Genomic DNA, 25,759 nt, shown 5'->3' on the forward strand with positions numbered 1-25,759 from the left:
AAAGTGTTATTCTACACTTAGGGGAGACACTAGCTAAAAGTGTTTTAGCAAACATATAAATCCCTCTATGATAAAAAATTTTATATGTTTTCTAAAAAGTATTTAACCACTAATACTTTTTTTTAATATATTCGATGTTTCTTATTTTGCTTGGGTATGCATATTTGATGTAGGTATACAATGTGGTCATAATAAAAACAAAGATTCAATTAAAACTGCTAATAACTTACCTACTTTTACGGGTACAATCGAAAAACAGAAACAGATTTTTGACATTTTTTGTTATTTCACACTTGGAAAAGAAACATTACTTATTTAGGAAACTCCCAGCTTTTAATTTTCATGCTTTACAACTGTTAAAATAATTTAAAATTTCATAACATCTATTAAAATACATAATAGCAATTTCTCTCAAAATATCCTCATAACTCGATATACTTCAGATTGACGCCCACTCATGCTGTAATTTTACATCTCAGCGTGAATTTCGTGTTCAAATTAAAATGTTTATTTCGTTAAGCGGAGTTCGCACGGTCGAGCCCCGGGCGTTTTATTTCGTTATCCTCGTTCACGCCCATTTTTATCCTTTCACCCTTCGCGCACCTATCTACAATTTTACTACTTTATGAACCCGAAAGCTCCCCTATCTAATCGTATCGTATCGTAAAATGCCCCGCGACTGTCATTTTCGTAAGACCATGTACGGGATGATACATCTTAACCTATTTGTTATAGGGATGGTTATTGTTTAAATCTATAGAGGAGCATCTCCCGGATATGCGTGTCATAAAACTATTAGCCGCTTAAGCTATTCTTAAAGCGACGACGTTTCGGTTGGATATATTTAGCGGTCGCTACGATGAATTTCTAGGGTGCGAAGGGCGCCATCCTGTTTTTTCTTCATTTCATGTTTTATATCATTATGAATTATTATTTGGTTTATTATGTAGGTTAGTTTTTTTGTATTCTTCGGTTAGCACTTTGTTACTAGATTTTTAAGTAATAGAGACAGCGCTACTTTTATCTTAACTGAATAAAATACGTTCCTCCTTATTGACTATTCAGTTATTATTAGGCTTATTACAATATTCCAGGGGTTGTGTTAATTATTTTATAATTTTTTAAAAGTATTAAATAGCCCCAATTTAGATTTACTAAATTTCCCTAAATAAGGGCTTGACTTAGGTAAGTTCACATTTCAAAGATTTTTATACTTAAAAATATAAAATATGATATCTATTATTGTAGACTTAACCATTTTTTATTGTCAATAACTATTAATAAAAAACAGATTTAATAATAATTACTTAGACACAAATTAAGACTTAGTACTCCTTAACTTTTAATTTAGAATATCTATAGTGGTCGTCAACAAACAAATAGACATAGAGACCTATTACTAATATTTTTCATTATAAAAATTACATAGGTAGAGCGAGCTTTTTAATTTATTAAGAGGAGACAATAAGAAAAGCCACCTCTGGCAATATAAGATGACAGTAAGCAACAATTACGGCCCATCTTAACGTCAATTCAAAATAAAAAAAAAAGTTTATGCAAATCGAGGGTGCCGAAATAAAATGGAGTCGCGCGTGCGATCGATATACGTGGCGAGTTTGTAGGCGGGGCATAGTGTGGGCGGGGTCGAATAAGAGGCCGGTATTGGTTAGAGACGCCCACCCCGCCCCCCACGTAGCGCTCTTGCCCGCACTCGTAAACGTATGCTCGCGCGCCGCGATTCGAGACGTCATGTAAACGCGCCTCCGTTACAACTAAAAGTGATAATACGTATTTGTTTTTTAATCTGTGCTATCTTTTATCTGTGCACATGTTGCTGATATGTGCCTTTAGTGGACAATGATAACCGACATGTATGCGCCGCTTCCGGCGCCCCCAAATAAATCAATTGTAAGTTCATTTTTTTTACGTTATTTATTAGATATAGGTAGTAACTGTGTAGAGACATAAGTATTTTTTTTGATTCTAAAGTAACTTGTCAAGTGTAAATAAATAATTATGGATTTACATTTTGTTTTGCATTTTACAATATATATTACATATTGCCAACGGCATTTTCATAATACATTGTGTAAAGTATAAATAAAAATATTTAAAATCGAATGAATACTCTAAATTCAAATTCTAAATATTTTTTTTTTAAATAGACTTTTGCAAGCACTTCGTCGAGAGAACAAAAACTTTTTCAAAATAATCAATATAAGTTATGTACTTAGTGGGTTTTGACAATGTATTTTTTTTTTATATAAAATATGAATATTGAAAATTAATTTGTAGGTAGCTCTTATTTAGTGTTTTAGGCTACATCCAGTGAAACATGGTTTTTGGATTAAACTGTATATTTAAAAATCAAAATTACTATAAGTATGTAGAGTCGGGTACTTTTTAGTAACGTTACATTTCTAGAGATTGTACAACAACAGCTCGTTCTCAATATTTTTATTGAGATGTCAATTGAAATCTATTCCTAAGACTTGCCGTCGGTACAGCTTAAATAGGGTAACTCTGCCTTAGTTTTCTTTTCTGTAGAAAATATTTATTTTTATAGAGCAGCCCAATGTCTTTTTTTTCATCTTACAACCTTTACTTACATTATCTTATCATAATACGCCCACATCTAAAAAGTCCTGTGTTAGTTAATGTAATTTTTTTATAGAGAAAAAGATATTTTTCTTGTTTTCCTGATGCCAATATTTCAATATCACTCACAACGCCTACAGAGTCTGTTAAGTCTTCAATATATTCTTAGTCGATACATATTTATCAAGATGGCCTAAATTTCTATTTATTTATGTGTATTTATATTTTAAGATCAGAAAAAAGTTATTTTTTTATATATCATAAAATTGATATTTTACTTGGCTCTGTTGTTCAACAAATGTTTTTTTTTATTTCTTTCTGCCTCCTCCAAAAAAGTATATAGGTATACCGATATAACAATATGATTCTGATTTTCTCTATGAAAGTATCTCGTTATTAGATTTGCAAAGCGTTGAAGCGGAGAACAATAAGGTATTGTTCTAATACGTTTTACAATTGAAAGTAATCTTTCTATTTCACAGATAATCAATTCTATAATTTTATAGTACCTACTAATAAACTAAATATACATTATACAATTACCTACTATATTTCCTACAATTTTTATTGAATTGAAAACTACTAATATAACTGAATCTAAACACAAATTAAAAACATCAACAACTATTACAATATAAACATTGACATTCAACCCAATCTTTCTCATTTCTATCTAAACAATTCTATAGAAAAGCTAATAAAATCTGTAGAGAATCATTCGTAAATCGATGAGGACACATCGATACATCAAATCCATTATGTGTGCCTAATAGATTTTTTCGGCGTTAGCCCATTCACGGCGCACAGCGTGGAGCCCCGTCAATGGCCATTGTATCATTGAGATGGACCGACCGACAAACTTTTATTTGTAATACCCCTAAATAGCTGTTGTCGGGATTAAGGTGCTTGATGCATTGTCATCCCTGAGAGTGGAAATCGACAAATCTGTGGAACAGCTAGTTACCTTTTGGCCGTTTTATATTAACTTAAAATGACACAAAAGATCTCGAGATCTGTCATTCTAGATAGTGATGTTTTTTGTGGGATTAAACACTTTAAGCGATTGGACCCATTTAGATTGTTTATTTTGGATGGACGTTTGGAGATGTTTGTTCAATGTAGTGGTATTATAAGTATGGGATACATGGTAGATTATGGTATAACCGTACTAGGTGACCTACTTATTTTGTCTGCTTTGTTATTTAAAATGAATGAAAACAAAAAATTGTATGTAGCTTCTGTTGTTTTTATTGACATTTTAATAAAACATATAAAAATAATGTTTAAATTTAATAGGTAGAGCACCATTTTCATTGCTATTGCCCGTTTTCTTATTTTTACTTAATTTTTCTAAGTTTAAATACATATAATTTGTTTTAAAGATTTTAATATTAAAGATACAAGCTCATGGAATCACTCACACCTCATTAAAATTAGTCTAATTAAAATATTTGTCTCACTAAGCAATTATGAAAATAATAAATCTATAGCGGGGACGGTAGCGACGGAGACCCTCCCATATATCTTTTTTATCGGCGTTGCGACGTGTTTAACCCGTTCATTGACAAAAGGTATTTAAATTAAGCTGTCGGCAAAATATATTTACGACAACGACATTCCGGCCGACCGTTAAATGTCCTCGTCATTTCAGTTACAGTTTTAGACGAGGTGGATACTTATATGTAAAGAAATAAGCTTTATATAGGTAATCTACCTATATAGATAGAGCTTATTTTTCTTATGTAATTACTAAAAAACTTGAATAAAATTCATTTGGGCACATATTTTTTTTTCCTTTCCCTCTATTCCTAGAGGGTTAAATATTCAGTTATCTAAAGTACAGACTATAAATAACTGTTTTATATTATAAAAAAAATCTAAATAGATAAAATTCTACTATATACTTATTTATAATTTCAAACTAAGTAATTAATCTTTAAAATGAATTGATAAATTAAAGATATTAGAATTAGTCGTTACTCAAGATGGTTAAAATAGAAAATAATAAATTCATAAAATTAAGTGAGTACCTAGATATTCATGTTGTTTCTAAAACACACCAACAAAATAACAACAATTTTAATCTATGAGTTTTAATGAGTTATAATTTAAGAAATTAATCAATTTTAGTGTGCGTTCATTAAATCGTCTGGTAAGTTATTTATGCGAGCGTCAGTCAACGGGACGTCTGTCGCGTGACAAATTTAACAATGCAAACGGGAACGTAAATAGAAAAAATTAATGATGTACGAATCTGTCAAGTTAAATGTTTAGAGAAAATTTATTGGGGACTTAAATAATTGCGAGGATTATTAGCATTAAATTGAGAGTAGGTACCTATGTTAAATTTAGTTAGCTAAGGTAGAGGGAAATTTGGCAAATTTATACGCTGTATCAAGCACTTAGCAGGATAGGCAGAGGGAACCTGGGAACTTAGTGTTAATATTAACTTCGTTCCCATTTAGACACTTCCATTATCCATGTTCCGCCGATTTCTGGATGCTTTGTGTGTTGAGTTGCGGTACTCAACACTTCGGTTTGTATCATTACTTAAGTTTACTAAGTTTAAGATATACTACATGAGTTGTAATAACATTTACATTATCTATGTTAAAACTCTTTAGATAGGCCCGCATAATGGCGCGCTCGGAGTGGTCGTGCCGCGCCGCCCGCTCCCCTCGCCGCGTTGTAGACGTGTTAACGATGTGTGCGTTAACACTCTTTATTTACCATAAAATTATTACCTATCTACAATTATATTTAAATTTTTTGAATGTAACTAAATACGTTACTTACAATTAAAAACTGATTATAAAAATATAGGTTCTTTGGCAAACATTCCTTCGTCATAGTACCTAAGTGAGCATCTACATTTTTTATAATACTCTTTCTTACTGTAAGGGCACTTAACCTAGCATTATAGGTCCTTAATAAATTCAACACAATTTATTCGCATAAAAAGAGCTAACAAGTAAAGTATCTCCATTGTATAATAAGAACAATTACAAAGGAAAACATCATTGAATACTTTAAAACTGCATGTAGATAATTGTAAACAATTACGTATACTTTATATGCTAATAAAAATATTATTTCTAAAGTTCACACTTGTATACGAATACCTCACTCATATTTTTATCTTTCTTTATAATTTGCCTAATTATTGCAACAAAAAACGCGAACAAAAAATAAATATAAAAGATACTTATTATAAGAAAAGCTTCACTTATTATGGATTCGTATCATAGAAACTAAATGGCCATGCAATAATAACTTGTGTGTTATAGTATAATAAGAATTATAATAGCTTACGTTGATTAAACAATATACGTCGTTTTATTGACCATTTGATGGTCAGAGTATAATTTAAGACGTCATGTCTATTGCGGTTTTAATATTTGAAGCGTATAAACGACTCTTACAGCTTGACCACAAAGTGGGTTCGGCTTCCTGCTATTGCCACAAATGACCTTTTAATATAGCAAGTTACTTATGTTAATATAGACTTTTGCTCAAGCATAGATGAATTCATACTTTTGCTATATTTAGATACTATTGGAAATAGTTTAACTACTTTAATGTTAACGGGGTTTTATTCTTTATTATTATTCTTCATTTAAAATTCTTATGTGAACTTTGTTTTAAGTCTTATTTTTGTGTTAAGTGGCGGAACTATATGCGCTTTGGCTCGTTACAAGAGTTCAAAATAATAAATATACCAAAGTGGAAATTGAACCCACAATCATCGCTTTTACATTCACACCTTTGTGCCACAGTACCATGATGGCCTCAATTAAACTTTAACCCAAATATATATATTAAAAGTATCGATATTATTTGAAATGTATCACTGAAATAAAACATATTAGTATTATAGTTAATTTAAGAACATTTTTCTCGTAATTGTTAATTTAAAAACTACACAAACGGCTTTATTCTTTCATAAGATTACCTTGTGAACATGATACATGCATGGAAAGGGCATGTACGCACAACGTGGGCCAATTTCACACTGTTTTATGATTCAATGTTAGGAACCTATAATAACTATTATTTTTAACAACAGACTAGAAATATTTCCTATAGGCACTTTTTTAACTTCCACCTAGCTCTATGTACCTACTTATATTATTTTTTATTATATTTACGAAAAACACAATAAACATTAATAAGTAAGTGAAATATTTATTATTTTCATTTTCACGCTTTGATACACAATGCCTCAAGAATTCACCGGAACGTGGGGTTAATGGAAACGGAGTGTCTTTACTAAAAAAAATAGAAAGTAATATTCAAATATTATTCCATAAAATTACATATTTATCCTATTCTTTTTATTAGGTACCTACATATATAAGAGTTAAAAAAACAAGCAAATTTATTACTTCTAAGCCTGCCATTTGGACATCATTAATGTCATCAAAATTGATGCACTCGCTTCTGTATGTAGGAAGATAGATACACCTACCTATTCAAAAATATAAAACCAATGCCAATATAGTTCTTCGTTTAAGGGTTGTAAAGGTTGTAAATTGTATTCCAAGGCGTGAATACGAATTTGCAACTCATTGCATTAGCCAGGCTTGTTAGTGGTGCGGCGCGAGCAGCCATAATGAAGGTAGAGTGCAAGTCATGAGAGCAGAGGCGCCGCGCCGTCATCGCGGCCTGTCGATATCTGATGTTCCGACAACGGAGAAGGTTATTTTCAATGATGCACCTCTAATTAATACCCACTACCCGATAAAAAGTGAAGGAGCCATTTTTAGTTTCACTTTAATACTGACAAGGTCGGGCGAGCTTTATATTTATACTGTAGTATTCTTTTATGTTGAATATTGAATTATGTTGAATTATGTATAACTTACATCTTAAAATTGCATACCTAGTCTTTATTAAAACAAGAATAGTGTACCTACCCACTTTGCGCACTGGAGAAAATAGAATACGTCAATAAAATAGGTGCCTGCAAATTTTACTCAGTACCTACTTTGATTTTTTTTCGCTTTCATACTGTATTCCGCATGAATACGCAGAATGAGCTTAGTGTTAAGACACTCCATTCCCAATGTCCCTGAGACAAAACTGGCCTCATACTTTGACTTTTCATACTTATAGTTGCAATTTGGTTATTATACATATATTTTAGCTAAGTGACAAAGCACTAAATATAATATTAAAAAAAAACATGTACATAGCTGCCTATGTTTATAACTTCATGCCTACGTAGTAAGAGCAGGTCTCTAGTAGAATATAATATTATCCTTGTAACACGATTATGATGATGATGCATTCAATAATGATGATTAATCATACTAGGAATTGTGAATGGCGCAATGATTCAGACGAATAAATTGTTCACAGTGTATTTTTTTTAGCTTCACGCTGTAACGCGCACAGCGGGGAAGGCAGAGGGAACCTAGTGTTAACCTGGAGGCATTGCGTGTTGAGTGGCGGAATTCAATGCTGCAGTGGGAATCGAATCCGTAATCTGTTAACCCTGCGCCCCTACTAGCTGGTATTTTTTACAGAAAAGAAATTTATTGTATCTTATCAGATGTCACTAAGAGTATTACAGCACCATCAATTTGGCACGTTGGTCACAGAAGAAAGCCGAGGCCCCCCGGACTCGCCGCCCGCCGCGTTTCTCCACGGCGTCATTCAAGCTAATCTGCTTATCATAACACCGTAACGCATTCGTTATTAAATTCGTTTAACTGTGACCCCTCTATCTAGATATCAATTGAGAATTATTTTTATCTACTGTGTATATTTTTTATTTTTTTTATATAAGGTATACTTTTTATACACATATATATTATTACTAGCGGCCCGCCCGCGGCTTCGCCTGCGTGGACTATGTTATTATTAATTTCTGTCTCCATGAGTACCTACGTTCTATAAGTGACGTCCATGCAAAATTTGAGATTTCTAGCATTTGTAGTACCGAAGTTTCATACAAACTTTCGACCCCAAAAACAACCCCTTAGGAGTCGAATATTGCAAATTCCCGTCTTAGCGAGCTCCTACGTCCTACTAATAACTCCTATGCAAAATTTCAGATTCCTAGCACATGTAGGTTCTGAGATTTCGTGAGTGACCTTTCGATTTTATATATATAGATATTAATTTAAGAATTACCTTACAATACTGTTAAATGCTAACCTTATAATATATTTCTCACATATATCTGTTATTAACTTGAAAACGGACCAATTGAAGGCGATATTTAAACTGTTTTTTTAGCTTCACACGGTATAGGCAGAAGGAACCCAGTGCTAAGACCTTCCACATAAAGATAGAAGATATTCCATAAGAAGACATTCCATATTTTCCTCAAAATGTTCGAGACATTGAACTGAAGTCTACACTACGCTTTGGTAACAGAGAGAAGGAATGAAATTATTAATAAATAATTATTCAATTCCCTTAATAGGGATCGAACCCCCAACAGTCGCGTTACAGTCACAAGCTCGTGCCCCTGGGTAACGTCTGCCTTTAAGCTGGTTGGTCTTAAACCAGCTGGGTGGTATTAAAAGGATCTGGCGTACTCTCAAAGTTCTAAACTATAAAAGCATTGGCCACGTCCCATTACGAATGTTATAAGTACTATCGGAAATTGCAACTATCAACTGTAGCATCCGGCTTTTAACTGTAAATTTTCCGTCCGCAATTTGTGATTGTGTTAGACTTGTAGATTTTAACAAATGCCATTAATGTTTTAGAACGTATTAAATTAAAATAATTATTTTCGGTGATATTTCAATAAAATTTAAGTAACTTCTTACCGATCCGAAAATTATAATTTACAAACAACGTTTTGTATTTTAAAATTTTAAAGAAAAAAAAACTTATCATATATTAATAAAAATTATAAGTAGATATCAGAGATAGTAATAGATATAGGAAATTATAATAATAAAAAACTTAATCGAGACAGCATTGAATTCTTTTGACGTATTTCTTTCAAATTTATTTTGTAAACAAATTTTTAAATGATAATCTTGAGTCCAAACAACCAGACATTAGGGTCGCGTGGCACATTAACTCCCTCTGTACCATAGAGAGCTATATTTCACATCCTCGAGCTCCGCAGACAAGCCGCCATGAATACTCCGCAGTACACTTAAGGGTTTCAAACCGCGCCTGCCATTGATGGGCATAATGTTCACATTGTTGATCTCTTGGAGGGTCCTTGACTAATTGATAGCGTAGGGGAATTGTGCTTAAGATGACATACTTTTTGTTTGAAGACAAATATTTCAAATAAATAAAGTCATCTAAGAACAGCATATTGCGTATACTATTGTATATTTCATAATCAACGAAATTATTTTAGTTTCAGAACAATCATCTTTCAAACATCATAAAAACAAACAAAAATCGCACTTAGGGCGACCAGTGTAAGACGACATATCTACAGGGTAAAATGACATACTTAGTATGTGGCATAAAAATATCATCATTATTTGTCGAGCATAGTTCACAAATAAATTATTTCTTCTTTGCTGGGGGGCTTTTAAACAGTATCAAGGTCAGATTCATACATGTTGCAAATTTTATGAGGTTGAATTCCGTTATCAGTCACATCCTTTTCTAAAAGGGAAATAAGCTTCGTCACTTGCGGCTATTGAATGCCCTTGCTCTAGCAGCCTTATCCATGTCTTCTTGTGACCAATATATATTCGTTTGTAATTACCAGGCATTTTGTAGGTAAAGCAAAAAAAATACATCGATTCTATTTATAAGGGTAAGATAGTATGTCATCTTATACTCACGTTTTGTATGTCATCTTACCCAATAGATATATGAATTTAATTTTAACCGTTGTGACAAAAGTTTATATGTTAAGATGCGCTTTTAGCGTTAGTTGTGTCATATAATAATCGTATTATACATTTATAATTAGTTCAAATAGAAAATCTTTATCTTACATGTCTTTTCACCACCGAGCAAAAGCGAAAGAAAAATTTGTTGCAATTGAAAATAAGGAAAACATGAATTACTTGCCCATCTGCATTTACTTTCAGCCATACTGAATTTAAGCACTAGCTGCATCTACAGACACTCCCTAAAACGTCACAAGATCGCACTTAGCGCTAATAGTTTCATCAATATTGGTAGTGTGTCATCTTATCATAGTATGCCATCTTGAGCACAATTCCCCTACATTTAAAAACGTCCGGTTCAGAATTGTGATATAAATTTTAATTTATTTACTTTTTCTTTCACAAATTATAAATTATATTTTTCTACTAATAGATACTACTTACATAGAACTATACTCACTATATTACATAGAATAAGTACAAGAGCGTAGTCAGCTTCCTTTAATTGGGGGAGAGGGTGGGGGGGGGTCTGTGTTGATACACAGATAAAAAAAGCCTAGACATTTTTTTCATCATAATAAGATAAATTCATAGATTAATTGTAAAAATCCTATAGAATGTGAACCTGGATCATATATTAGTGTTGCTGGTTACATTTTCGCCCCTAACGGGTCATGGAAATATAGTTTCTAAATAATCGACCACTGGTCCAGGAATGTCAGTTGGTCGCTACGTTCATGAATAAGTACATAATAATTATTGGTTATTCCTGCCAACATATTGAATATTCTAGTTTATTCGTTTCATACACAACGCAATTTTTACTTTTAAACGAAAAACTCTACAAGAAATCATAGTTATTATTTGAAATTACATTTTAAATGCAATATTCATATAAAAATATATAGAAAAAAAATCGAATGTGATATGCTGAGGTCGCGTGGCCTAGACCGCCCGCCGCGGCCGACACTGTGCTATGCTAATTCAATTGTGTTATGAGAGTGGATAGCGGCGAGCGATACCATCGACTCCGCCCGCATTATCATAATAATACGCGAGTCACCTCGCAGACGCGCCTTGACGGTGTCGACATGTACGATATCCGATATACAAGCGATACCCCAGTACCAGAACCTACCTACCTATAGAATATGCATAAACGTGTTTGCCACGCCGTGTGTAAGTTGCCACAAAATATAGATTAAGCCTTACGATCTTGTTGAGTCACGGAAAGTCTTCGCTTAATCGATTCGAAGAAGTGTGAAATGTGGCGAAAGCGGTTCTCATGGAACAGCGCTGGTGGGGAGCTTCTCTCTCTCTCTGCTGTTTATTTCTTATCGGAAACGCGTTATTCTAGCGTCGAGCGGGATGCAAATTAAATTATGAGACTTTTTTATAGCTATTCATTGTTTAATATTCTCGCTTTGTTCTTCAGCCGACGCGTAAGTACGTGACGAGTCAACACTCAACGCCTGGTAATGGCTCGCTCTCTGACGGAGTGTTAGAGATAACTCGCGCGTCGATTACGCTTTTCCAGTCCGTCCGTGGCGGCAAATTACAGTGTTTTATTTTATTACTTGCCTAATTATTGCTATTATTAGAGTGAACTAAATTCTTTTCGGCCAAGTAAAAGCCTCGGTGTTAACATGAACTCTATCATAATATATTTGGATATAAAAATTGGTGGTATTTGCAATGTTTCTAAATATATTCTTTGTAATATTACAAATGTGTGGATTTTTATTGTTAAGTAAAATCCACACGTGCTATTATATGTTTTTGTTAACTGAAAAATAATAGGTCCATACGTTTATAATTTGCTTACCTTATTTCTCCAATTGTGCAACGTACCTATACTTGCCAATTTGTAAGGCTTTTTGTATTAATAATTACTCGCAATTACTTGCAGGCTGGTGTTTTTACTTTATTGAATGGTATAAAATACGTTAAAAAGTCCACATGGCGTTACTGTTATGTTAATTAACTATAGATATGTCGTGAAATGTCATTTTGAATTACTTGTCTTTGTCCCATGCCTCTAGCTACCATATAAAATATAAGAGTTGCTAGCAATAAAAAACATAATAAAAATAAAAAGTATAATATTTATATTGTGTACAACCTCATAATAAGTATATTACTGTGATACGTTAGACGTGGTCAACATTCAATTTCAAAAATTATATAAATTAAAATTTTCTGGTAATGTTATTGAATTATTTTATTTGTTTGTTACTATAGTAAACGGTGCTAATTATTATAATTTCGTTGGGAATTATTGGAATTATCTTGCTACCAAAAATACGTGACTTTAAATGGAGTTTAACGATGTTTTCTCCGAACTGCAGATCGTGGCCGAGGGCGATGTCGAACCTCACGCAACGCTTCGAGATTCATTTCGTGAAGCAACCTTGAACTTATCTGGCCTATTATGTTAATTTTGCAATAGAGCAATCTATACTCGTTGCCTATATCGGAAATATCATTTCAAATAAAAAATAAAATGCTTTACAAGTCGGTCAGTTATTTGGTTGTATAAAAATAACATATTTTCTTATTCTTTCTTTATATTTAATATTAAACAACGATACAAAGTCACAAAACAAAGGGAATGGAAAGGGATACCATATTTCCACTCGTTTTTTACTGCGACTCGAACTGGTTTTTTTCAAATTGCCTCCTATTATCTGAACTCTGGCGGTGAAGGTCGGCCGACACTTCAAAATTTTGGAGCAGATTCCATCACGCAAAATATTATATTTTTGTTATACAACGATCATCACAGATTTAAATATGTAGGTACAAAATTCAGTTCAGTTTTTTCTTATATTTCTTCATTCTGTCGAGTTCTTATAAGAAACAAAGATTTCTTCTTCAGTCGGTATATATTTTTTGTTGCCGCTTTACTTTAACGTCAATTAAATAGATGGTGAATGAAGGCGTGAAAATACGCTAGTTATAATGGTCGTTAGACCGCCACGCACCCACATGGCTGTCCAAAATGGTACCACGCCAAATTATTTATTTAAATGGAAATTATCGGCTTGTGACGTCCGCTTTACACGGGCATGTGTGCCTAATTTTGTGGTCATATGTTACGAACATAATTTTTGTTTACAATTTTGAATAGATGCGGTTCGTTAGTGTATTTACTCCTTTTTATTATTTCTCAATTTTATAGAAAATGAAATATTAATGATCAAATAAAGTTAAGATTAATATATGTAGTGAGTGGGAATAGGTTTCATTTGAGACTGCCAAACAATAATCTAAACTCTGCCAAACAAACATAAGCTTTATAATTTAGAATCATTTACAAAATTATCATTCGACAAACACGTTTATATAATCTTAAATTAACTTTTTCGCGGCGTTGAGTGCAAATGCAATAGATTCACACTTAGTTCCCACTGCCTGCTGTGTGCGGGATACAGCGGGAAGCTGACAAAAAAAACTTCACTACGTAAAACGTACTAGGTATATATTTGTATAAATATCACACTAAAATCCTTTGGATCAATACAAACAAGTCAGTCATGACGTGGAATGACCCGCAGGACAGCGTTTTACACTCGGCCGCTCGCGTTTGATGGCGGCTAATGTGGAAATAATGTCTCGCCATCATTATCTTTTACTTAATCTGTTACTACCGCCAGTTTTACAACACTAGAAGTTGTTGGATAATGTAAATAATCTTATAATAGAAAAAAATATATTTGGTTCATACGTTTTTATTTTTAAAAAAATCAAATCAGCTTCACGCTGTTTCCCGCACACAGCAAAGTGAGAGAGGGAAGCGAGTGTTAAGACACTCTGTTTCTTATTTCTGCTGAATTCTGGAAGCATTGCATGCTTTCGCTACTCTATAGCGGAACTCAACGCCGAGTTTCAACAACGCGACAACAGAGCAAAGAAACTTAACTTCAATCTTTATTATAAAGTAGAACTATAAAGTATAAAATAACAAATTATCCATAGGACTGATTCAACTGCCCGCACCATAGTAAAATCAATAGGATTTACTCCCTCAAGTATCGAATTGCTGGCGACAGAGAGGAACCCCTTGCTCACTGTCCGTAATTAGGCCATTTATTATTAGAGCTTTGAATTATTTCGTAATTCGATGTCACACTTAAAATCGGATACTAACAACGTAATAAACTCAATTATTAGTTCTCTAATTGAATAATTGTTTTAATATAGGAATTATAATTATTATTATAAATGTTATATCAAAAGATGAAGAATATTTAGTAAAAATTAGTGTGGGACAGTCTATTTAATACATATATATATATTTCGAGTATTCAGATATTGTTAAATTATAATTTATATTTTATTTAAACAATAAATTGTAAGCACTATATATTTGCATTAGAATAACACTAGGAAGGCACTGGCTTGCTAACGCCGTTGGCGATACGTGAAATATTGTTAAGAAATAATCGAGAAATTTTGTCGATTGAATCAATATTTATGTTTAAACTTATACAATCTGCCGAAGGCGTAATTCGATTTTTTCTAACCTGGATTTGTACAAAATTTCCTTTAAAGTTCTGAAGCAAATAAAAGTAACAAGAAAGAAATTATTTTTTATTTAGATAAGGAATATATATTTTTTTTATCGAGATAAGTGCAAAAGAGAATGCAAATTAACACCACGAATTGCTAGAGCAGAGTAATTTTGTAGGTAATCGATCAATAAGTTATTAGCAGTTTACTATCTTATTATTATTTAGGAATATCTAGGTACTATTTAATTTTAAGTTTTCTTTAAGTCATCTAGCGGTCTGCCCGCTACTTTGACCGTTTAAGCACCATTATATTATTTATTTATTTATTAAAGTAAATGTCTTCGTGTTCTAATAAGTATTAGTATTGAGATAAACTTATATCAACGAGCTATTTGAGACGCGCCAGCGTACTTCCTTATAAACTTTCAATCCCTTTTAACTCATTTTTGCGATAAAGGATAGCTAATGTATTTTTCAAAGGTTAACTCATCTGTCTCTGAACCAAATTTAATTTAAATCGTTTAATTGGCTACTTCCTTATTTATAATTTGACTTTAGTATGGATTATAATTTTATAAAATCTGGTTCTTATAATTGTATGTATTAATAAGATTTTTCTTAAACAAATAACATATTGAAGCTCAGTTTTCGATTAAAGAGTTCATTATATTAATGGTGTGTTGTTAAAAAAATATTAGCTTATAAGTATGGTTATGAGTTTTATGAAATATAATTTCCTTATAACGACTCACCGTCTTAATAACACGAGGTAAGCGTTTCGCCTGAATATTCATTTTAGTTCATCATAATTTTGGTAGATAATTTTAAAGTATCCAATCTGAACGTTCGTGCCTTTGTATAACCATTTAGTTTTCTCACATTAATTAAGTAATGTTATTTCTAATAGTATCTATGTATCTTTATAAACATGGCTGTTATTTGCATTGGGCATATTTGAACATATATATATCTATCTATGAACTCATATGCAACGATAATGATATGATTACCAGCGTGTGAGTGGAATAGGTTGTAGGTTTGATTCCCACTCGAGGAAATATAATAATATAATAATATTTAATATTTTCGTTTTTTCTTTCTGGTTTTGGCTAAGTTCGGTGGTGAGTTCCGCAACTCAACACGCAATGCCTCCATAATTTGACGGAAAGTAGGGAGCGAAGTGTTTTAATATCAGGCTCTCTCTGCCTATCCTCCTACATGCTGAATATAGCGTGAAGCTGAAAAAAAATAAAAAAAATCTTATACTGTTAGTAGACTTAAAGTAAGGGAGAATACAAAAAGTACAAAAAAAATACACATTAAAAGAACGTATAGCGTAGACATTTGCAAACCTAGACTGTCACTACACCAATTAACAATTTATATATTCAATATCATGTAGACTTTTAATATGTGCAACTATAGTTACATACTTCCCGTTGTCGTCCCCTGTACTATCATTACATGGTTATAGAAGTACACAAACACAGTGAAGGATGTATTTAGTGCGCATTGATTAAGTTAATAACTCCCGTTTCTAGTTAATAGCGAAGCCTGCCCGCAATTTAGTAATTCGATTTATTGGCCTATTTAATACATCCGGCTACCTTTCGAGCTTCATAATTTGCTTTAGTTATTTTTCTTATTGAACTACCTACTATAGATAATTTTCTTTAATAATAAGTGAATGTCATACATAAGTAATTTGATATTTCGAAATCATGATCGTGGGTTTATAATTAATATTAATTACTCTTGCATTGTATAGTTTTTTAAGAAAATAAAGAACGCCTCGTATTTAAAGAAAATTTTGAAATATATTTAATATTCGTTGTAATTTTTGACATATACCCTATAAAGTAACTATTATAATTATGCTTATGATAAATTACAAAAAAAACATTTACAATTTAACCATTGCCAAAAAACCTATATATACCTATCTAATAAAATAAAAACTTACTTTAATAAATATAATACAAAAACTATACAATATATTATATTTGTGAATGTGAGAAGTGTAACGTTCTCAAGAATTACCTGTTCCGATACTACAATTTGGTGCTCACGTAAGGTGGTTTCGTTTTATTCCGGCTCATATTTTTTATGACAATGATCTTCGTCTTCGTCATTTTTGACAAGGAAAAGGCCATCAAGTCTCTGAAGTGATGGCGCCGGTGTGTCGGCGCAGCTTATACTGTACGCTTTGATCCAATCTGTGGTTAGCTGAGTCAGTTGACGACCAATTATCTGTATCATTCGTTGGGCACCCAAATGGAGCATAATGTCTAGGGTAATTATGACTCCCAGACATCACTGCTTGCTTCTCGCTTTGGTTTTAAACATAATTTTGGATTATTTAAAGGAAAATTGTTAAGTTATTCAATTTTTAGGTGAATGTTAATAGGTACTCTATAGAGATGTACTTTTTAGGGTTTTTTTATGATTTTTATTTTATGAACCTTATAATAGGTTTTTAAAATAAAGATATTTTTTCTACCTTTTCACATGCATAACGTGCCTATTTATATATAGGCATATTAAAAAGGCTCTACATTGCAGTTTGTGCAGCCACGTCCAGGGATTGCAGGGAAAACATTATTGCAAAAATGAATTATTTTAAAAAAGTAAATGAACATTATGTATAAATGAGAACACTAATACAGTTTTAAATTTTTTTTACGGCTTAGTTACAAAATTATTTAATTTTGTATGCGTGTCGTGCATAAAGCTTATATTATTTCGATATTTTATAATTAAGTACTAGCCACAAATGTACGGTACGTAGGTATATTTTAATAGCAATTGCTTAATTTAAATGCTTTAAATAATATAATGCGTGAAAGATACCCTCTTTGATTTATGTTAAGTAGCGCACTCTAAACTCATTTACATTTCATAAAGTGATCCATACTAGGCAAGTCCGCTAGAATCGTACGTAAGAGGTACGAGGTAAGTAAGAGGTCAACAAAATTAGAATTTTTTATATGTGAAAATGTTATTTCCTGTTACTATTAAATTATTAAATTTCGATTTGTTTATTACATATATTTTTAAGCTCACATAAATGTTACTTTTGTTAATAACATATTGTTTAAAAACATAACAGAGCTTAATCAGGTAAAAGCCGAATCTTTCAACGACAATTTAATTTTATTCATTACAATTTGAAACGAAGTATAACCACTACCAACAACTATGAGGTTTCTTGTAAAAAATTGTATTATACTTATTAGGTATTAAGATTTAACGAATTACCTTAATATTTTTATTAAATAAGCTTTCTAGTATCTAATTTGATTCGTCCTAGGACGTGATCGAAAGCTGTTATAAGGCCGCGCGCACATTGCGGCGACAGCTGCGCCAATCACAATGCTATGGGCGTGGCAGCGCACCCCGGTCCCCGGCCGGCGACTCGTGATCCCCGGATTATATTATTGCGTACAATGAAACTTTTTTATCGAGCCTTTGTTTCATACTGGGGTGAAATATCCGGTCGGATGTCCCTTTTTTCCTTTTATTCAATGCGAAATGAATACCAACGAAAGGATTGTGTGTGATTCTTTTACTTATATGTACTACATAATACCTTAAACATTTCAAAATCAATTCAAATTATAATTGTTAGTACTGTACAGATTCACGGTGTATCCTGCATGTAACAGGGTACGCCGAGAGAACCTAGTGTTATGACACTCCGCTCCCCAGTTCCCGCTGAATTCTGAAGATATTGCGTGCTGAGTGGGGGAACTCAGCGCCGCGCTTTGTCTTGACACCGGAGAGGAGAAATGAAGATATTTATTATTTAATTTCCTCGCGTGGGAATCGAACCTGTCGCGCTTACTGTCACAGGGTTGTGCGCCCTGCGCCACTACTGGCTTCATAATTGTTGGTATTTATCATAATTACCTACTCCAGTATGAAAAGTTTAACGTCACGAAAAATATTTTTTAATTACGACGTCCTGCGGCGTTGGGCAGTAGCGGTCGGGAGCTGTCACCGCGCTGCCTAATTGTAAATACGCTACCTATAAACATCAACAATTTATTTATATTGTTTTTGATGGCCTCGGGCTCAATTTGAACACCACTGTATTAGTTCTCATATAAATTAGACTATAAATCAGATCCGCCTGTTTCTCACGGTCCCAATGTAAATTCTTAATTAAGCCTGCATAAATGGGAAACTAATATTAATTTCATATTATTAATTTTTTAATCTCTATCTTTACAGGAGCACCCGAGTCTTCGCGGCACGCCTCTGGCGATGCTTGCTGCACAGTGCAACAAACTTTCAAGTAAATCACCACCTCCTCTGGCTGATGCAGCTGTTGGGAAAGGATTCCACCCATGGAAGAAGAGCCCTGGTGCGCACTCTCCGCCTGTGGCCGGTGTAGGACAACGTACACAAACGTCTGCGTGTGGGCCGTATGCACGCGCACCTACGTCATGCGCCGCCGCACCTTCTTACGGCAATGATCTTTATTTTCCTTCATCGGGAGATCAACTATTAGGAAAGAGTGAATCTAGTGCCAGTCTAGGGTCAATGTACTCAAGACATCCATATGAATCATGGCCATTTAATGTTGGTGGCGGTGGAAGTAGCGGTGCGTTGAAAGCTGCAGAAATGGGTGGAGTTGGTGCTGTAGGTAGCACTTGGTGGGATGTACACAGTGGTTGGTTGGATGTTGGAGGACAAATGGCTAATTATGCTGGACAAGATTACTCCCAGCTTACGCATTCGTTGTCTGGAGGGGCTCATTTGCTTCCACCAGCGCCTCATCTTTTGCAAGATGCTTACAAATCTGTATTACCTACACAAGGATCGTTTGGACTACACACTCCTGGATCTCCTGCTCCACCCGCCCAAGCACCGTCACCCAGGTCTCAAAGGAGATACGCTGGTCGCGCTACATGCGACTGCCCCAATTGCCAAGAGGCCGAACGACTTGGCCCCGCAGGTGCTCACCTTAGAAAGAAAAATATACACAGTTGCCACATACCTGGATGTGGTAAAGTTTACGGTAAAACCTCTCACCTTAAGGCTCACTTACGCTGGCATACTGGTGAAAGACCGTTTGTATGCAATTGGTTATTTTGTGGGAAACGATTTACACGCTCCGATGAATTACAACGGCACTTAAGAACACACACGGGAGAGAAAAGATTCGCATGCCCCGTATGTAACAAGCGATTTATGCGCTCAGATCATCTAGCAAAACACGTAAAAACACATAATGGTGGCAAAAAAGGAAGCTCCGAATCCTGTTCCGATTCTGAAGAGAACAGTCAAGGAGAAACAGGTGGAGGCCGGTCACCAGAGCATCCCTTAGACGTGAAGCCGGGGGCGCTGGTGTGACGGGGGAGCGCGGCGCTAGCAGTGCCGCATCACGCTTCTGCACTTTTGTGATACCGCCGGCCGCGTGAACGTGACGTGTGACGCCGCCGTCGACCTCGTCTGTACATAGCACATATCAAGCAATGTATATTGAAGTGAAATCGTAATTAAAAGACTCGGTGACGTTGACAATGTCAGCATAGTGTATGACGCATTAGTGGTGAAACTGGAAAGTGTACAGTAAAGATAATAATAAAAAGTATTATCTGCTAACGTAATACATGTATGATAAAATAGATTAAGTAGAAACGCACTATTAGTCCAAAATAACAGTTGTAATTTATTCCATTAATTATTTTTATTGTATAAATATCTATTATAATTACCTCATCAGATTCTTTAGTAATAAAATTTAAATTTATATATATTACAAACTCTTTTTTTCATATATAAATTACATACATTTTTTTCCACTTTTTTACAAGCACAGTATTATTTTAAACGATTTTCTTTATTTACATAACACCTATACTTCTTTATTAATAAAAAAATATGTCAATTTTCCTATTTAAGTCAAGCATCTTTTATAATTTATAAATAATATTTACTTCACTGAGAAACTGTAAATGAGATGAAAAAATATAATTGTACATAAAAAAATATTATCAATTTTCTCTACCTATATCGGTACTGCAACTTATTACCTACTTATTTAATTCATATTATACCTACATTTTTTTTGGGATTTATATTAGTAAAATTTAACTTTTGCTGTAATAATATACATAAATTGTCAAAATGATGGTACGGCAAGTAAGCATTTATATTGAAAAATAGTAAAAAATAAGCTATAACTTTATATTCTTAAATTCAATAAACAATTTAAAGATATTTTACTCCAAATGATCTACCTATTAACTTTCATATAAAACCGTTTAATAAATACTTTAAAAATGTCAAATATTAAATAAATTATTACCTTGTACAAATGACATTTTGCAATAAAAACAAGTTATGATAAGAGTTTTTTTTTTATTTAGTTTAATTTAGTAAAGCTGTTATAATCAACGAATGGAAACAAACTTGTTCTACAACCTAGTTATATAAAACTCACATTGATCTGTAATAATATGGTATTTGATAAACATAAAATTATCTATAAATTTATATTTGTTATATTATGTACAGAATTGTGCGAATAAAATGCCTGATAACTATGATTTTATAAAAATTGAATTATTAAATATTTTTCCGCGTGGATATTTGTATTTTTATTTTAAATCCCCAAGAATAATAAAAAATAATGATCGTACTATATTCAATAAAATCTATAGAAATCGTGAGTACCTAAGCTATTTTATTATGAGTAATATTTTCTAAACTACAATAAGAAAAAAAAGCACAGACGTGCGGTGTTGAGTCCCGTTACTGATGGCGGAGAGCGGAGTGTCTTATCATAAGACCAACACTGCCTGTCCTATACAAAGCTTTAGAGTTTTATTTTTAAAATTCTATTAAGTTTTACCTAAATGAAAAATAAATACTAAATCAACAAAGCAACCACAAAATATGCTCAAAAGTAAGCTTTATGGCTTTAGAAAAGTGATAATTTTCTTACATAGCCCCTTGATTACTACGCTTGGAAGTAATTTATAGAATGGTTACAAAGACAGCGATCGGCGTAAAAAGTGAATTGAAACCACAAATAAAGAGATGATAAGAGGAAGGATGGGGAGAGGGGAGGATGTTTCGTCGCCGCGGGTGGGCACCAGCTCGTGCTTGAAAAACTAAGTGAAGCCGAGCTCATCTGCAAGCCGCAGATTCCATTATGGCGCTCGTGTCGTTTCTAGCTTAATCTTCGTTTATTAATGACGCGCGCTACGGTGGTCTGCCGCCGCCCGCCTGTCGTCATTGACAACTTTGTCACTTGGATACCAACTTTTTTTTCCATTTGTCTACTTCTAATGAAAATTATTTTCTTATAAGCAAATAGGCATCATATGGATATATTAAGATGTGAGTTTTTCATTACGTATATATTAACAAAATTTGATTTTACATCTTCTTAATAACATAAGAACATATAATAAAATAAATCAGCTTCACGCTTTATCCCGCACACAGAAGGGTAGTCAGGGGGAAGCTAGTGTTGAGACACTCCGTCCCCCACTTTTCCCAGAATTTTTCGAGGCATGGCGTTTTGGTATTGGTGCCAGATCCACGAAATTACAATATAAATAAATAATATCGATCATTCCCTCGAGTGGGGATCAAACCTACAACCATCATAACACAATCACACCCTGCGCCCCGACGGTCTCATAAGCCGTAGGTATATATATAACTTACAATTAAAGATAAATACGTAACGTATATTTCTCTTCATTAACAGAAATTAAATTTAATATGTAACATTAAGCTAGAAACCATTAAATAGGAACAGCAATGAAGGAAAATTAAATGATTGTTTAACCTTCTTAATCAAATGAAGTAGGCCGCTACGACTCCATAATAAAGTTAAATCTCAATCCCCATGACTAAACACAGATTTATCACCCCTAAGCGAATTACTCGTAAATTGATTGAATATGAGGGTGTCTTCTGCTTCCCATTGCCTGTTTCATATTCCATACACGGTGTGGCTTCCATGCTTATTTTCGCAAAAAGTTAAAACTGATTTAAAGATTTTTGTGTTCAATTTTGCTTGAATTATACACTAATTTCATTATTTTTCTGCTTCACGCTGTATCCCGCACACAGCGGGGTAGACAGAGGGGACATAGTGTTAAGACACTCCGTTCCCCACTTTCTGCCGAATTCAGGAGGCATTGCGTGTTGACTGGCAGAACTGAACGCCGCGTTTTGCCTCGACACCAGAGCGAAGAAATGGAAATAATAAGAGAATAAATATTTCACTTCCTCGAGTGGAGATCGAACCCACAACCGTCGCGTTAATCACACCCTTGTGCCGCTGTGCCACGACGGCCTCAAATATATTAATTAAATTAAATTCTAATATATAAATATATTTTTGAGTCATGTTATAGGTATGTATTGTTGAAAGATGTCTGATTTTAAAAAATATTATAAAGCTTAAGTAAGTCGTTAAAAAGACCAATTAATTTGGCGGGTAGGCAGAAAGAGCCTAGTATTAAGACAATTCGTTCCCCATCTTCCGCCGAATTTTCGAGACATTGTATGTTGAGTGGCGGAACTTAATTCCGCGCTTCAGTACCAGCACCAGAGCGAAAAAGTAAAATATAAAATAATAATAATTCATCCTCTGAGAGGGAATTGAACCCACAACCTACGCGTATTACAAATTTTTGTTAGTTTTAACTCCAAAAAACATTGCACGCAAGCATTTGGCATATAAAATAAAACAAAAGAAAACGACGACGGCAACATAAGCTCCGTTAACGTCCACCGACTTTTACTATCGATCATTTAATAGCCATTTCAGTTGTAAGTCATAAAACACAGACATACAAATGGAATAACAATATCTCAAATGAATATCTTTCCTTTACTTGTAGGTAGATACGACAGGAACCACGAGTTATATGAGAAGAGAAAGACAAAACGTGAAGTTTCAACATTGTAATATTTATGTTTCCTTTAACAGGTGGTAAGTTAACAGTAAAGCTGGTGCTGGTGAAGCTCCATTGCGTTGTAATGTTCCAAGTACCTGCTTACCTTAAGATTGATGTTAGCTTTGAGGTTTGGTGCATGTGGCGTGAGTGCCAATATATTACGTCTTACTGGCTTCACTTAATTTATATTAATGGAACGGAACATCAAAAGGAAAATGGACACCAATGGAGACACTACAGGTGTTTAAATTTACTTCTAGAATATAATTTATTATTATGTGCCTTTTTCCTTTTTTGTGTTTCTATCTTTGATTAAATATTGTAAATAAAACAGATAGTTTTCTTTACTAGCGAAATACATGATAGATTACCAAAAAAAAGAAGGAACCAGCAAACCTAAAATAATAAATTAAAAACATAATAAGGAATATCACATTACACTAATATAAGTATATGATTAATAAGGAATCGTAAATTTTAGCGCCCTAGTTGTGTAGAGCCGACAAACACGTGTGGATGGATTTCTTGGAACTATGGACATTTTGGCCAAAATTGCACCGCCGACTATTTTCGCTAATGAAGACAGTCGTAAAAGGAGAACGTTTTTCGTTCACTCCAACGCAACGGGTTAGAGGAATATCCATTCGTTTTCGTTCATTAAATTTATTTATAATAATTAACAATAATTACTAAGAATATAGGTACGAGTATATTTATTTACTTTTTTTGTTTGAAAAATATTAAAAATAATATTTTTTAGAGCCAAGAAAATAATTATTAAAAAAAAATCATATGAAATGCTGGAACTTGATGGAGCTATAATAAACTTTTTAAAAATTACATTATACTGCGAATCAAACATTCTAAAACAAAGAGATAATTTTTTCAAATTTTTTCAGCTTTACTTCGCGGAACAGTCCCACACACAACAGTGTAAGCAGAGGGAACCTAGTGTTTATACACTCCGTTCTCCACATCACACCAAGCTGCGCCGCGACTGGCCTCAACGTGAAACGTGAAAATAAAATTTAAGTAGGTACTTAATACATATAGGACTCGCAAAATCTTCATAATTGGGCAATTATGAAAATTTTGTGTTATCCTAAAAAAAATACTAATTATAGCAATAGTAGATTCTCTATATTAAAAACCAATAAAATATTCAAATATTTTGCTCAAAAATAGTAAAAAATAAAACGCCAAAACAATGTTGCAAAGAACGGAAACACAGGCAGTTTACAACTTTTTAACAGTAACTCAGTCGCAGTAAATCATATGTTTTAGACCCCCTTCAGAAGTAATATCGAGTTCTTCGAACACACATTAATTTACCATTCCTCAATTCTCAAAGGGAAGATACAATATGCGCATTTTTTAAGGAATTTACTTTTATATAGAACCGAAACACATTTGGATTTGACGGAATGACTCTTGGTCGTTACTTTAAGTAAGGCATTTTAGGATTTTGATTTTTCTTTCGAAGGGGTAAAGGAGGTAAAAAGGCAAAGGGATTTTCGTGGCGTTGCATGTTGAGTAGCAGAACTCAACGCCGCGTTTTGGCTTCTTGCTAAGGCGAACTAATGAAAATATTCATAAATAATAATTAATTTCCCCGAGTGGGAATCGAACCCACAAACGTAGCGTTTACAGTCACATGCTTGTGCCATTGCGCCACGACGGTATCGTTTTCATTTTATTAATAAAGCGTTCATTTATATTTAAAGTAAACGCATTTATATTCTATATTTAATAGAATATAAATGCGTATATTTTAAAAATTCATTCATTCAAATTGTCAGCACAGTTCATAAGCAGTAGCTCACATTACAATCATCTTGACTACAGTGACATATTGGTATTGCTATAAGCAGCACAAAAATATATAGACTGG

The 25,759-nt window shown here is 33.4% G+C and overlaps 1 protein-coding gene across 4 annotated transcripts in view; it reads left to right on the forward strand.

The window, feature by feature from the left end:
- Sp1 (transcription factor Sp8) overlaps positions 1–21,535 on the forward strand; it is a 61,055-nt gene extending 39,520 nt beyond the window's left edge. For 3 of the 4 annotated variants that reach the window (XM_085204924.1, XM_085204923.1, XM_085204925.1), the window contains one exon: positions 19,172–21,535. In XM_085204924.1, coding sequence (XP_085061050.1) covers positions 19,172–20,296 — 1,125 coding nt within the window. In that variant the 3' untranslated portion in view covers positions 20,297–21,535. Of the gene's footprint in view, positions 1–1,730; positions 1,909–19,171 lie in introns of those variants that run through there. The other variant, XM_085204926.1, reaches the window with a different exon arrangement.
- The last annotated feature ends 4,224 nt before the right edge of the window (positions 21,536–25,759 follow it).

This window comes from Heliconius melpomene, chromosome 20, assembly GCF_056956725.1.
Source record: "Heliconius melpomene rosina isolate 202511_hmr_F chromosome 20, ASM5695672v1, whole genome shotgun sequence".
Lineage (NCBI taxonomy): Eukaryota > Metazoa > Arthropoda > Insecta > Lepidoptera > Nymphalidae > Heliconius > Heliconius melpomene.